Here is a 15,325-nt window from a genome sequence, read left to right as displayed (position 1 = left end):
CCAAAGTACCACAAAATCTCCCTATTCGTCCGGACACTTGCTATTGGTGCCCTGTACAGCAGCCGAATCAAATCCACAAAACCCTGGCCAAACCTGAACCGACCCAGCACCTCCAACAAATACCCCAATCCACCTGATTAGAAGCCTTCTCTGCATCCGTTGCCATTGCCACTACCACTTCCACCTCCTACCCCTCCGAGGGCATCACAATTACATTAAGCCGCCTACACACATTCGGCAACAACCGCTGCGCCTTCACAAATTCCTTCTGGCCCTCCCCCATCACCCCAGCATGCAATCCTCTAACCGCGACACTAACACCTTCACATCAACATGAAGCAACGATATCAGGCGGTATGAAACCACACTGCTCAGCGACCTTATCGGTCTTCAAGATCAGCTAAATGGATGCCTGTGACAATGTGGGGGTAGTTCCCCCTACCTCTCGCCTCATTGTACACCCTCACCTAACAGGCCCTAACTCCACACCAAACCTCTAGTAAAACTTCACTGGGAAGCTGTCTGGGCCCGGGCCTGCTCTGCTTGCATCGCCCCAACACCGTCCATCATCTCCCTCAGCTCGATTGGGGCCCCCAATCCCTGCACCCTCTCCTCCACCCTAGGGAACTCTAACCCGTCCAGAAACCGCCTCAGTTTGGAGCATAAATATTCACCAGGACCATCGGCATCCCTTCCAGCTCCCACTGACGTTCACATACTTAACTCCCAGATCAGTCCCAATACTACCCACATCAAAAACCAATTTCTTATTGACCAGCACCCCCACCCCCCTCGTCTTCATGTCCAACCACGAGTGGAACACCTGCCCCACCCATCCCTTCCTCAACCTCACCTCCCAACATCAGATCGTCTCCTGCAAAGACATGAGGTCCGCCTTCAGACTCCTCAAGTGCGTGAAAACATGCAACCACTTAACCGGCCCATTCAACCCACACAGATTCCAAGTAATCAGCCAGATCGGGGGACTCCCCATCTCTGCCGATCAGCCATACCAGCCTTTTAGCCAGGCACCACATGCTCTTCCAGGCCCGTCCCAAGATGTCTGCCGCCATCTCTCCCTTCTCAACTGCGCCACACCAATCACACCCATGTCAGCAACCCTTCCCCCTCCCCCAGAACCAGCCCATTCTCCCGTCCCCCACACCTCCCTTCTGACAACGCTCCCTTCACTCCCGTTAACTAGCCCACCCATTGTGCCCCACAATATACATATATCTCCACAGTTCAATATCCTCACATTCATCCCAGTCCATAGAAGTCCATTGCCCCCTCCATCGAGTCAAATTAAAATTCTTGCTTTTGGTGCATCACCCACAAGCGGGTGGGATACAAATCTCTGAACTTCACCCCCTTATTGTAGAGGCCAGCCTTTACCTGGTTATACCCGGCCCTCCGCTTGTTCAGCTCCGCACCTAGATCATGGTAAATCCGCAGTTCACTCCCCTCCCAGGTGTATTTCTTGGTCTGTCTCACCCACCTCAAGATATTCTCCTTATCCAAGAACCGATGAAGCATCAACACTATTGCCCTCGGCAGCTCCCCCACCTGCAGCCTCCTCAGCGCCCTGTGCGTTCAATCCATCTCAAGGAGCCAGCCAAAGACCTCCTCCCCCATTATCATCTCCAACATGCTCACCACATACCTGCCAACTTCAGCACCTTCAGTGCCTTTGGGCAGCACCACAATCGGCAGATTGTGCCTCCTGGAGCTGTTCTCATGGTCCTCCAGCTTCTCCCTCTGCCTTTTCTAGCTGCTCAACACCATCCCCATCTGCATCTCCATGAGGTCAACCGATCCTCATGCTCCATCACTGACTCCTCCACCTTTTGGATGGCCAGGCCCTGAGCCTCACCCGCTTGATTGCAGCTCTAAGTGGCTCGACCACCATGGCCTCTTGAGGCCTCCTTCCTCTGCTGAAAATTGCCATTGAGGAATTCCTCCACCTGTTCCATCAACCACTGGGCAGGCAGCGCAACCCCCCTGCTCTCTGCCATCTTTTCCTGTGTCGCACCACAAAACCTTTCTTGCTCCAGTTGCTGCACCTTCCTCGTGGCACTACTCGTCTGATGAGCCTACAGACAGAGAAAAGAAGTGTTTTTGCCTGTCTCTCTCTATTTTCATTTTAATTATCTGTTCCAGTAAAAATCACCTTGGTGGTGGCTTTGGATATATAATTACTTTCCGGAAAGAGTTGAATCTGCTGGTTGAAAATTGGATTAGAACTTCAGTAACAAGATCCGTCTTAGTCAAGTGAGAACATAGTGTACTAGGCCACGCCCTTGAAAAGGGTTTTTGGTTTTTTGGATTTTGCTTTTGAATTGGAACAGTTGAGGGGGAATTCATTACGTGTTATACATAGATTACCGTAGCTGTGTGGTGTCTTTATGTTTGTAGTTGATGAAAATTCTTGCTGTGTTTTTTTATATATCTGTGTGTGTGTGTCCAAATAGTTCATCCAAATTTGAACAGCAGTGGCTCCAGCACTGTTCCTTGTGGAACACCACTACCCACCCTCTGCCACTGTGAATAGCTATCCTTTGCTCCCACACTTTGCTTCCTGTCTTGAGGTCAGCAGCAATCCATTCTATCACTTGTCCCCTAGATTTAGATTTATTGTCACATGTACCGCGATACAGTGAAAAGTATTGTTCTGCGTAAAGTCCAAGCAGATTGTTCCATACATGAAAAACATCGGACATACAATAAATACACAGTGTAAATATATAAGTTTGCATTCACTCACTTTTGCGTTTTATTAGCACTGCTGCCTCACAGCTGCAGGGACCCAGGCTCATTTCCAGCCTCTGATGACTGTGTGGAGTTTGCACTTTCTCCCCGTGTCTGCGTGGGTTTCCTCTGGGTCCTCCGGTTTCCTCCCACAGTCCAAATATGTGCAGATTAGGTAAATTGCCCTCTAGTGTCCAAAAGGTTAGTCGACCCTCTGAAAGCACACCATACCAACCTGCACTCCCATACCTATTCCTGTAACCCCACCTTAACTTTGCCCACTAAGGTGTCTCTGGTGTGAGGCAGTGTGGCGAGTGAACTCAACCTCCTCATGTGCTAGAATGAGTCAGTTTAAAGTTGTGCAGAGGATACACACGACTTTAGCTCGAATGAGTGGGTTCTTCCCGGGGGTAACTGATGGATGTTAGATGTGCAGCTGGGGACCAATGAATCATGTTCTCATGTTTTTGGGTTGCGAGAAGTTGGAGAGCATCTGGGAGGTGATGTTTGGGAATTTCATAGAATCATAGAATCTATGGCACGGAGACAGTCCCTTCGGCCCAAACCGCCCATGCCAACCAAAAACCCCATTTCCTGAATTTGGCCCATATCCTTCTGAACCTTTCTTATCCATATAACAGGAATGCGGAATATTTGGCTAATGGTAAAATTCTTGGCAGTGTGGATGAGCAGAGGGATCTCGGTGTCCATGTACATAGATCCCTGAAAGTTGCCACCCAGGTTGATAGGGTTGTGAAGAAGGCCAATGGTGTGTTGGCCTTTATTGGTAGAGGGATTGAGTTCCGGAGCCATGAGGTCATGTTGCAGCTGTACAAAACTCTGGTACGGCCGCATTTGGAGTATTGCGTACAGTTCTGGTCGCCTCATTATAGGAAGGACGTGGAAGCTTTGGAATGGGTGCAGAGGAGATTTACCAGGATGTTGCCTGGTATGGAGGGAAAATCTTATGAAGAAAGGCTGATGGACTTGAGGTTGTTTTCGTTAGAGAGAAGAAGGTTAAGAGGTGACTTAATAGAGGCATACAAAATGATCAGAGGGTTAGATAGGGTGGACAGTGAGAGCCTTCTCCCGCGGATGGAGGTGGCTAGCACGAGGGGACATAGCCTTAAATTGAGGGGTAGTAGATATAGGTCAGAGGTAGGTTTTTTACGCAAAGAGTGGTGAGGCCGTGGAATGCCCTACCTGCAACAGTAGTGAACTCGCCAACATTGAGGGCATTTAAAAGTTTATTGGATAAGCATATGGATGATAACAGCATAGTGTAGGTTAGATGGCCTTTAGTATTTGACTTCCCATGTCGGTGCAACATCGTGGGCCGAAGGGCCTGTACTGCGCTGTATCGTTCGATGTTCTATGTGTTAAATGCCTTTTAAATGTTGTCAATGTCCCTGCCTCAACTACTTCCTCTGGCAGCTCATTCCACATATGTACCACCCTCTGTGTGAAAACAAAAAAACCTAAAAGTTGCTTCTCGGGTTCCGATTAACTCTTTCCCCTCCCTCTTAACTTAAACCTATGCCCTCTAGTTCACAATTCCCGAACCCTGGGAAAAATGACTGAATACATTCACCCTATACATGCCTATACACCTCGCTAAGATCATCCCTCAATCTCCTACTCTCCAAAGATGAAGGAGTTATGCTCCTAAAGCTAATGATTCCAAAGAAAGCTGTTGGAGACTTCCGGTGGTGGCAATGCGGAGCTAAGCCGCACGTTCGGCAGCTCCCGCTTTTTTCGGACTTTCGGGCTCTCTTTTAAGAGCCCGCAACGGCGCTGTTTCGACTTTTCTCCCGGGGGGAAACAGAGCCAGTATGCCCAGCAGCCGGTGGATGGACTGGACTCTCAGTGGAGCGATCCAGAAGTCGGTATTACCACAGAGAAAGGCGAGAGGCAGAAAAAGCAAGATGGCGGCAGGCGGGGAAGCAGCAGCAGCGTGGCAGCTGTGGGCGTGGGAGCAGCAGGATCTGCTTCAGCGCTCCTTCAAGGAGCTCAAAGCTGAGATTTTGGAGCTGTTTAAGGCCTCGCTGGATAAACTGGTGGCGACTCGGATGGCTCAGGCCGGAGAGATTCGGGAGCTTCGGCACAAGGAGTCGGAGAATGAGGATGAGCTTTTGGGCCTGGCAGTGAAAGTGGAATCGCACGAGGCACTGCACAAGAAATAGCAGGCGGGGGGGGGGGGGTGCCGGGTTGTTGCTGCAGGGACTGAGGGAATGGATGGTGAAGTGGGGTGCCGGGAGGGGGGTTTGCCACCGTGGGTTGCGGGCTTGGGGGTTCCCTGGGCACGTGGTGGGTTGAGGAAGGGCTATGGCTGATCGGCGTAGAGGGAAGGGGACGGCCTGAATGGTCCGGTGAAGTGATCCCGGGTCTTGGCTCACTTGAGGGGGCTGGGAGCGGATGTGGCTATGCTCCAGGAGACGCACCTCAGGGTTACGGATCAGGTGAGGCTAAGAAAAAGGTGGGTGGGACAGGTGTTTCACTCGGGGCTTGATGCAAAGAACCGTGGGGTGGCAATTTTGGTGGGTAAGAGCCTGTCGTTTGTCGCGTCCAAAGTGGTGGCGGATAGTGCAGGTCGATATGTGATGGTGAGTGGGAGACTTCAGGGGGAGCGGGTGGTCTTGGTTAATGTCTATGCCCCCAACTGGGATGATGCGGGCTTCATGCGGCGTATGCTGGGCCTGATCCCGGACCTGGAGACAGGGGGATTGATTCTGGGTGGGGACTTTAACACGGTGCTGGATCTGGCTCTGGACCGCTCGAAGTCTAGGACGAGCAGGAGGCCGGCAGCGGCCTCGGTGCTGAGGGGGTTCATGGATCAGATGTGAGGGGTGGACCCTTGGAGGTCTTTGAAGCCGGGGGGATAGGGAGTTCTCCTTTTTTTCCCATGTTCATAAGGCGTACTCCCGGATTGACTTTTTCGTGCTTAGCAGGGCGCTGATCCCGAGAGTGGTGGGGGCGGAGTATTTGGCGATAGCCATTTCTGATCATGCTCCACATTTGGTGGACCTGGAGCTGGGGGAGGGGAAGGATCAGCGCCCGCTGTGGAGGTTGGATGTAGGGCTTTTGGCAGAGGAGGAAGTGTGCGGGCAGATCCGTAGGGGTATAGAGGGGTATCTGGAAACCAATGACAACGGGGAGTTGCAGGTTGGGATGGTTTGGGAAGCGCTAAAGGCAGTAGTTAGAGGGGAGTTGATATCTATTCGGGCGCACAGGGAGAGGGTCGAGAGGGAGAGGCTGGTGGAGGAGATGGTCAGGGTGGATAGGAGATATGCAGACACCCCGGAGGAGGGGATTCTGAGGGAGCAGCGCAGTCTCCAGGCGGAGTTTGACATTTTAACCACCCGTAAGGCGGAGGCGCAGTGGAGGAGGGCACGGGGGCGGTGTATGAGTACGGGGAGAAGGCAAGTCGGATGTTGGCTCACCAGCTCCGGAAGAGGGTGGCAGCTAGAGAAATTGGGGAAGCCATGGATGCAGGTGGGAACTTAGTGCGGGGTGGAAAGGACATCAATGGGGTGTTCAGATCCTTTTATGAGGGGCTGTACCGGGCGGTACCCCCCGGGAAGCAGGCGGGATGGACCGCTTTTTGGATAAGCTGGAGTTCCCAAGAATAGGGGGACGAGCGGGTGGAGGGTTTGGGGGCCCCAATTGAGTTGGAGGAGCTGGTGGAGGCGCTGGGAAGCATGCAGAATAGGGAAAGCGCCGGGGCCTGACAGGTTCCCGGTTGAATTTTATAAGAAATTTTCAGATTTGCTGGGCCCGCTGCTGGTGAGGACCCTGAATGAGGCCAGGGAGTGGGGGGCTCTGCCTCCGACGATGTTCAGGGCAATTATCTCTTTGCTCCTGAAGCGGGACAAGGACCCCCTTCAGTGTGGGTCTTATAGGCCGATCTCGCTCCTTAACGTAGATGTCAAGTTATTGGCAAAGGTGCTGTCCAGGAGGGTGGAGGATGTGGTCCCGACGGTGATTCATGAGGACCAAATGGGGGTTGTAAAAGGGAGACAATTGAATGCCAATGTGTGGAGGCTCCTGAATGTTATGATGATGGCGCCGGTGGCTGGGGAGTCAGAAATAGTGGCATCCATGGATGCGGAGAAAGCTTTTGATAGGGTGGAGTGGAGTTACCTGTGGGAGGTGTTGCGGAGGTTTGGGTTTGGTGAGGGGTTCATTAGCTGGGTGAGGTTGCTGTACAGTTCCCCGGTGGCGAGTGTGGTGACGAATGGGAGGAGGTCAGAGGACTTTCGGCTTTCCAGAGGGACGAGGCAGGGGTGCCCCTTGTCTCTCCTCTTCGCGTTAGCAATTGAGCCCCTGGCCATGGCGCTGAGGGACTCGAAGAGTTGGAGGGGGATTGTGCGGGGGGGGGGGGGGGGGGGGGGGAGCACCGGTTGTCGCTGTATGCAGATGATCTGCTGCTGCATGTCCCGTTGAGGAGGACTGAGGGGAGCTTTAGGTATCTTGGGGTCCACGTGGCTAGGACCTGGGGGGCTATGCATAGGCTTAACTTTTCGAGGCTGGTGGGGCAGATGGAGGAGGAGTTCAGGAGGTGGGATGCGCTGCCACTCTCGTTGGCGGCAGGGTCCAGTCGGTTAAAATGATGGTGCTCCCGAGGTTTTTGTTTCTTTTCCAGTGCCTCCCCATGTTGATCCCGAAGGCTTTTTTCAGAAGGGTGAATAAGTCGATTCTGTGGTTTGTGTGGGCTAGGAGGGCCCCGAGAGTAAGGAGGGTATTTTTGGAGCGAAGAAGGGAGGTAGGGGGCCTGGCGCTGCCCAACCTGTGTGGATATTATTGGGTGGCGAACGTGGCGATGATTCGCAGGTGAGTGACGGAAGGGGAGGGTGACGCATGGAAGAGACTGGAGGTAGCGTCCTGTGCGGGTACGAGTCTGGAGGCTTTGGTGACGGCCCCACTTTCACTCCCCCCGGCAAACTACACCACAAGTCCGGTGGTGGTTGCGTCTCAAAATCTGGGGACAGTGGAGGTGGCATAGGGGGGAAGTGAAGGCCTCAGTTTGGGCCCTGAAACGGGGCAATCACTGTTTTGCGCCAGGGAGAACGGGTGGGGGATTTGGGAGTTGGCACAGGGCAGGCATCAGACAGTTTGGGGACCTCTTCGTGGATGGGAAGTTCGCGACTCTGGAGGAGCTGGTGGGGAAGTGGAACCTCCCCCCTGGGAACGCTTTTAGGTATATGCAGGTCAGGGACTTTGTTAAGAGGCAGGTGGAGGTGTTTCCGCGGCTGCCGCCAAGGGGGGTGCAGGACAGGGTGCTTTCGGAGACATGGGTCGGGGAAGGGATAATCTCGGCTATCTACCAACTGATGCAGGAGGAGGAGGAGGCCTCAGTAGATGAGCTCAAAGCGAAATGGGAGGAAGAGCTAGGGGAAGAGATTGAGGATGGGACGTGGTCGGACGCCCTGGAGAGGGTGAATTCTTCCTCCTCTTGCGCACGGCTCAGCCTAATTCAGCTGAAGGTGCTGCACAGGGCTCACATGACGGGGGCAAGGATGAGCCGATTTTTCAGAGGGGAAGACAGGTTGTGGGAGGTGTTCGGGTGGCCCGGTAAACCACACCCATATGTTTTGGGCATGTCCGGCTCTGGAGGGGTTTTGGAAGGGGGTGGCGGGGATTTTGTCGGATGTGGTTGTGTCTAGGGTCAGGCCGGGCTGGGGGCTCGCGATCGTTGGGGTAGCTTCGGAGCCGGGAGTGCAGGAGGCGAGAGAGGCCGGCATTCTGGCCTTTGCGTCTCTAGTAGCCCGGCGCAGGATTCTGTTACAGTGGAGGGATACGCGGCCCCCGAGTTCGGAGACCTGGGTCAACGCGATGGCTGGGTTCATCAAGTTGGAGAGGATGAAATTTGCCCTGAGGGGGTCGGTACAGGGGTTCTTTCGGCAGTTGCAGCCCTTTCTCGATTTCCTTCTTTCTTGTATTGCTATTTGTTATTATTTATTTTTGGGGGGGAAAGAGTTCTTTTCTTGTTTTGGTGTGGAAACACGCCTTGTTTGTTTTAAATTGCGGGGAGAAAATTTGTTATTGTTATTAAAAACTTGAATAAAAATTATTTAAAAAAAAAAGAAACTTGTTGGACTTTGGTGTTGTAAGACTTCTTACTGTGCCCACCCCAGTCCAACGCCGGCATCTCCACACCAAAGAAAAAAGTCCTAGCATGTCCCTATAACTCAGTTGCTTGAGTCCTAGCAACATCCTTGTAAATCTCTTTCTGCACTCTCTCCAGTTTAATAACATCCTTCCCATAGCAAGGTGACCAAATCTGAACACGCTACTCCAGGTGCGGCATCACCAACGTCCTGTACAATTCCAACTTTTATACCTTGACTGATGAAGGCCAGCATGCCAATAGCCTTCTTCACTGCCCTATCTACCTGTGACTCCACCTTAAGAGGACCGTGCACCTGAACTCCAAGGTTCTTCTGTTCCATGATACTCCCTCAGGTCCTACCATTCACCGTGAAAGTCCTACCTTTATTTGACTTCCCAAAATGCAGCACCTCACAACTTATCTGTATTTATCGAGGATAGTGGGGGCCGAGGAAGCCAGGCCCCCATGGTGGCGATCTATGGGGTTTCCGAGGTGCTGGAGCTGCTGGCGGGGAAGGGGGCCGATGTAGCGGCCTTCACCTCTGCTCAGCGACAGATGCTTTTCAGATACGCCACTGGCGATTGCGGCTTGGCAGGGAGACATGTACGAGTTTCTCCGGTTGGAAAAGATTAAGTTTGCCTTAAGGGGGTCAGAAGAGGACTTTGAGGTACAATGGAGGCCGTTCATGACGATATTTGTGGAGCTGTTTGACGGGAGTGGGGGGCGATGGGGAGGGAAGAAAGGGAATTCAAAGGGGGGGGAATGTACAAACTGTTAACTCTGTGTTGTTGGAATGTGATTTTGTTATTGTTTACTTTTGGAATAAAATATATATATATATTTAAAAATGCCAAGAAGGATTGAGAAAGTAAACTTGGACCAAATGGTCCCTTTTATGGAGCAATCTGGAAGGAGTGGTCACAGAAAGAGGTTGAGAGGTAGTGGGTTTTAAACTGAGATGAGGAGGAACTAGCAGAGGGTAATGAAATTTGTGGAACTCGCTGCCCTATACTGCGGTAGTTGGAAAGGATCCCAGGGCATTATTTTCAAGAAGAGTGGGGACATTATCCCTGATGCCCTGGACAATATTTATCCCTCAATCAACATCACAAAACAGATAACCGGGTCATCGTCACATTGTTGTTTGTGGAACTTGCTATGTACAAATTGGCTGCCAGGTTTCCTAAATACAATTTAGCATCTCGAGATGGCCATTGGCCATGAAATGTGTTGTATAAATGCCCATTTTTAAAAAAGCTTCTGGCCCTGCCCTCCTATGTTTCCCTTTATTAAGTGCAATTTTATACTGGGCCACCCTTATAAACGATAACATAGCAGAATTAGGCCATTTGTGACCCATCCAGTCTGATCTGTCATTTGACCATGGCTCATATGTTTCTTATCCCCATTCTCCTGCCTTCTCCCCCTAACCCCTGATCCCCTTATTAATGAATTTCTTTTGGTCTTAAAGACACTCAGTGACTTGGCCTCCACAGCCTCCTGCGGTAATGAGTTCCACAGACTTGCCACCCTCTGGCTGAAGAAATTCCTCCTCATCTCTGTTTTAAAGGATCGTCCCTTCAGTCTGAGGCTGTGCACTCGGGTTCTAGTTATCCCTACTTGCGGAAACATCCCCTCCGCGTTCACTCTATCTAGGCCTTGGATTTGGATTTGGTTTTATTGTCATGTGTACTGAGGTACAATGAAAAGTATTGTTCTATGTACAGTCCAGACAGATCATTCCATACATGAAAGAAAACATAGGACATACATAAATACACAATGTAAACACACACACACAGGCATCAGATGAAGCATTAAGAGTGCAGTACTTATCAGTAGAGAAGATATATGAAGAGATCAGATCAGTCCACAAGGGAGTCATTCAGGAGTCTGGTAACAGCGGGAAAGAAACCGTTTTTGAATCTGTTAGTGCGTGTTTTTAGACTTTTGTATCTCCTGCCAGATGGAAGAGGTTGGAAGAGAGAATACCCCGAGTGGGAGGAGTCTTTGATTATACTGCCCGCTTTCCCAAGTGCAGCAAGAGGTGTAGACTGAGTCATTGGATGGGAGGCGGGTTTGTGTGATGGACTGGGCTGTGTTCACGACTCTCTGAAGTTTCTTACAGTCTTGCCATACCAGGCTGTGATGCAGCCAGATAGGATGCTTTCTATGGTTCACTGTAAAAATTGATATGAGTCAATGTGGACATGCCGAATTCCCTTAGTTTTCTGAGGATGTATAGGCACTGTTGTGCTTTCTTGGTCAGAGAGTCGACGTGGGTGGACCAAGGCAGACTTTGATGATGTGCACACCTTGGAATTTGGAATCCACCTCTGCACCATAGATGCAGGCAGGGGTGTGTACAATACTTGCTTTCTGAAGTCAATGACCAGCTCTTTAGTTTTACTGACATTTAGGGAGAGATTTTTACACCACTCCACTAGGTTCTCCATCTCCCTCCTGTACTCTGACTCATCGTTGTTCGAGATCCAACGCACTACGGTTGTGTCATAAGCAAACGTAATTAGAGTTGGAGCCAAATTTTGCCACAGAGCAGCCCTGCAGGCCCTGGTATTGAGGACTATCGTGGAGGAGGTGTTGTTGTTTATCCTTACTGATTGTGGTGGTCTATAGGTCAGGAAGTTGAGGATCCAGTTGCAGACGGAGGAGTCATGTCCAAGGTTCTGAAGCTGTGACATGATCTTGATTGTGATTATGGTGTTGAAGGCGGAGCTGTAGTCAATGAATAGGAGTCTGACGGAGGAGCCTTTGTTGTTGCGATGTCTTGGGATGAATGTCGGCCTCTCTTAAGTTTCAATAAGGTTCCCCCTTCGAAACTCCCATTGAGTACAGACCCAGAGACCTCAACTGCTCCTCATATGACAAGTCCTTCATTCCGGGGATCATTCTTGTGAACCCTCTCCAAAGCCAGCACATCCTTCCTTCGATATGGGGCCCCAAAACTGCTCTCAATTTTCCAAATGGGGTTTGACCAGAGCCTTATACAGCCTCAGCAGTACTTCCCTACTCTTGTATTCTAGCCCTCTCGACGTGAATGCTAACATTGCATTTGCCTTCCTAACCGTTAACTGAACCTGCATGTTATCCATAAGAAAATCCTGAACTAGAATTCCAATGTCCCTTGAAATGAAATGAAATGAAAATCGCTTCTTGTCACGAGTAGGCTTCAATGAAATTACTGTGAAAAGCCCCTAGTCGCCACATTCCGGCGCCTGTCCGGAGGCTGGTACGGGAATCGAACCGTGCTGCTAGCCTGCTTAGTCTGCTTTAAAAGCCAGCGATTTAGCCGAGTGAGCTAAACCAGCCCCTTTGTGCGTCTGATTTCCGAAACCTTTTCCCATCTAGAAAATAGTCTATGCCTCTATTCTTCTTCCACAGCGTATTCTATCTGCTACTTCATTGTCCACTTCCCTAGCCTGTCTAAGTCCTTTTGCAGCCTCCTTGCTTCCTGAACACTGCCTGTCCCTCTATATATCTTTATATCATCTGCAAACTTAGTGTCCTCCGTTTCTTCTTACAGATCGTTAATGTATACCGTGAATAGTTGTAGTCCCAACACTGACCCTGCAGCACATCATTAGTGTGCTGCCATGCTGAAAAAGGTCCCTTTGTACCCACTTTCTGCCAGTCAGCCAATCCTCTATCCATGCCTGTACCTTACCCCAAACACCATGGACACATCTCTTATTTTGCTTTTATACCCAATTAGGAAATTACCTTTAAATTAGAAATTGTTGAAATAGGTTGGTTTCAAATTAGGTGGACTTGTAACGTAAATATTACAATAAAGAAAAGGGCGTAAATGATATAAAAGGTAAGTTACTTCAATATCATGTGCACATTAGGGAATGAGTTGCAAAATTCCATTGTATCTGCCGGTCATCTTACCTTCAAATTGAAAGTGAATTTTAAAGTAGGAACTAGAGACTTAATGACCTGTTAACATATGCTGAAAACAACGTGGATAATTCTGGAAGATGCAAAAAATTGCACCAAATGAACACTTTTATGATTGTGATGATCTGTGGTGTGATCTTCTGAGAATAGTTCTCAATGCATGTTAATAATTAAACTGTAATTTATTTTTGTAGGGAAGTAGAGACAACATGAGCATTGTATTGGTCTGCTTCCCTAATGCTCCCAAGATTTCCGAAGAAGCAGTGAGAAAAGATACTGAACTGGATAAGTACCTGGAGTCACGTGTTGAAGGTAGGACAGATTTTGTCTGCTTGTTGAATGCAGTAATTTTGAGATTTTTTTTTAAGGATTAATCTGTAAATGTATCCATTTTTTCATTTCAATTGGCTCTGCGGGAGAAAGATACACCTTGGTTCTCCAAAATTTCAAAAATCTCTATATATAGGAATAGTTTAAGTCGCATTCTTCCTCCGTACTCTGTTGCGACAGAATGTGTAATTAACAAAAATAATCCCAGAAAATGTGTTGCTTCAATGAAAGCTTTAAAAATAGTTAAAGAAACTGGTCACAGTTTATTTTCTCTATTTCCTGTCAAGAACTTGAATGCTGCATCAGCTCATTTTCAAGAAGAACCATTCCTCAGTTAAATACAATTTCTTTTGGTTTTTCCTCATTTGCCACAAAGTCTTGTGCAGCATTGCCTTTATTTAAAATATATGACTGGCAGAGAGGAGCCCGATTAAGACACTTGTTTAAGCCTGAAATAGTTTCTATGTTTTCTGATATGGGTGTTGTGATGCTAGACTGGAGGAGGTCATCGCACATTTAAATCTGTAACCATTGAATGTAACCAGGAGCACTGTCAACAAGGCTTCTAATCAGGCTTCAGCTGATTGACAATAACTGCCACTCAGCAATTAGGTTGGGGACAGCTTCAGCTAACTAGTCCACTTAACTTTTAACTGATAAACAGAAAAATTAAATTCACCACTTACAAACTTCCGAAGCGCCATTGTCGATTGAGGTATTCAAAAAGGAATTGGATTGCTATCTGAAAAGCAAGAATGTGCAAAGTTCAGGGATAAGGCAGCCAAGTGGGACTAGGTAAAATGCTTTTTCAGAGAGCCAGTGCACACTCGATGGACTGAATGACAATCTTCTGCACTAAAGATTCTGTGAAAACCAATTATTATGTTCCTTTTGTTTACTATGGCCATAAAATGTTAACTGTTATATTAATTGGCCATGAGTATTATGATTAGATGCTTGAAAATAATCTTGCAGGAGTTGAGAAAAAAAGCTTTGCCTGGAAAATTGTAGACTTGTGTAGAGCCACTCAAACTTTGCTGTGCATTTGCCCATAAAATTAAGAGTAAAAGGAATTTTCTTGTCTGAAAATTGCAGTTTGTTTCATGGCTCCTCCCTGATACTTTATGATTTATTTGTTTATTCATGAATGAAACCGTGTCACAAATTTTGTCGAGGCATTTTTATCAAAGGTAAGTTTTTTTTCCTCCATCCCATGCACAAAAAACTTGCACGTTGAGAAAGGAATTGCCTAACATTTAAGAAAGGCCCATGGAGTCAGTTTGTATTGTTTGGATGCTGTGAATACCAGACAAACAGTATGTCCTGGTTTGACTAAAACATGGGGGTGGGATTCTCCGGGCCACGCCCGAAACTCAATTGGACGGAGAATCGATCTTGACGCTGAAATTGTGGCGGCACCGGTTTCATGCCAAATCGCAATTCTCTGGTGCCTCGACAGCAGGCCTGACCCGGTATTTTCCGGGGCCTCCGCCAGGGGAAATTCTGACGGGGGGGTTCACTTGTGCTTTTAAAAATCAGGAAACATGCACTGTGGCAGATGAGGGAGAGAGAAGAGGTAGGGGATGCAGGGTGTGACTTGGGCTGCCGGTCCTGACACGGAGTGGGAGTAGGGGGGGTGACCAGTGGACAGGCCGTGAGGCCAGGGTGACCCCTCACGGGGCCAGAATGTCCCCTAAAGGTGCCAGAGTGTCCAGGCATCACCCAGGGGCAAAGTCCACAGTAGCTCCCAAAGGGAGCGCTGGAGAGGGGCCGTGGATTGTACAATTGACATGGGTAGCATAAACCGATGGTACCCCTGACAGCAGGGATAGGCACAAGGGCCAGAGGCCCCCAAGGTGCCGGGCACTGACGGGACCAGGGGTGTGGAGATGGGTTGGGGGGGGGGGGGGGGGGGGGGGAGAGGTAGGGAGGGGGACATGCAGGGTCTGCAGTGCCAACTGGGGCCACCATTGGACCTGGTTGGGATTGGGAGTACGGACCATGCTAATATATCGGCCTTTCACCCCCTGCAGACAGTGGATATTGGAATACAATCAGCAATGATGGCCTTAGACGCCTTGGCCCTGGGGGATGCATTGAGGCTATATGATCTGGAGCTTCTCGAGGAGAAGGAGGACCATGCAACAGGGGAGTCTGATCCAGAGGAACAGGAGGCATCCGGTGAGGATGGAGAGCCGTCCGCTCAACAGGCCAAGG

At 49.5% G+C, this 15,325-nt stretch overlaps 1 protein-coding gene across 7 annotated transcripts in view; it reads left to right on the top strand.

Annotated features, from left to right (window-relative positions):
* The window catches only part of ppm1ba (protein phosphatase, Mg2+/Mn2+ dependent, 1Ba), a 193,205-nt gene that overhangs the window by 148,576 nt on the left and 29,304 nt on the right, over positions 1–15,325 (top strand). For all 7 annotated transcript variants that reach the window (XM_038813517.1, XM_038813507.1, XM_038813478.1 and 4 more), the window contains exon 3: positions 12,973–13,090. In XM_038813517.1, coding sequence (XP_038669445.1) covers positions 12,973–13,090 — 118 coding nt within the window. The remainder of the gene's footprint in view (positions 1–12,972; positions 13,091–15,325) is intronic.

This window comes from Scyliorhinus canicula, chromosome 1, assembly GCF_902713615.1.
Source record: "Scyliorhinus canicula chromosome 1, sScyCan1.1, whole genome shotgun sequence".
NCBI classification, from domain to species: Eukaryota; Metazoa; Chordata; class Chondrichthyes; order Carcharhiniformes; family Scyliorhinidae; genus Scyliorhinus; species Scyliorhinus canicula.
The sequence above is the reverse complement of the archived record's forward strand: the minus strand, read 5'-3'. Positions and strand labels throughout refer to the sequence as shown.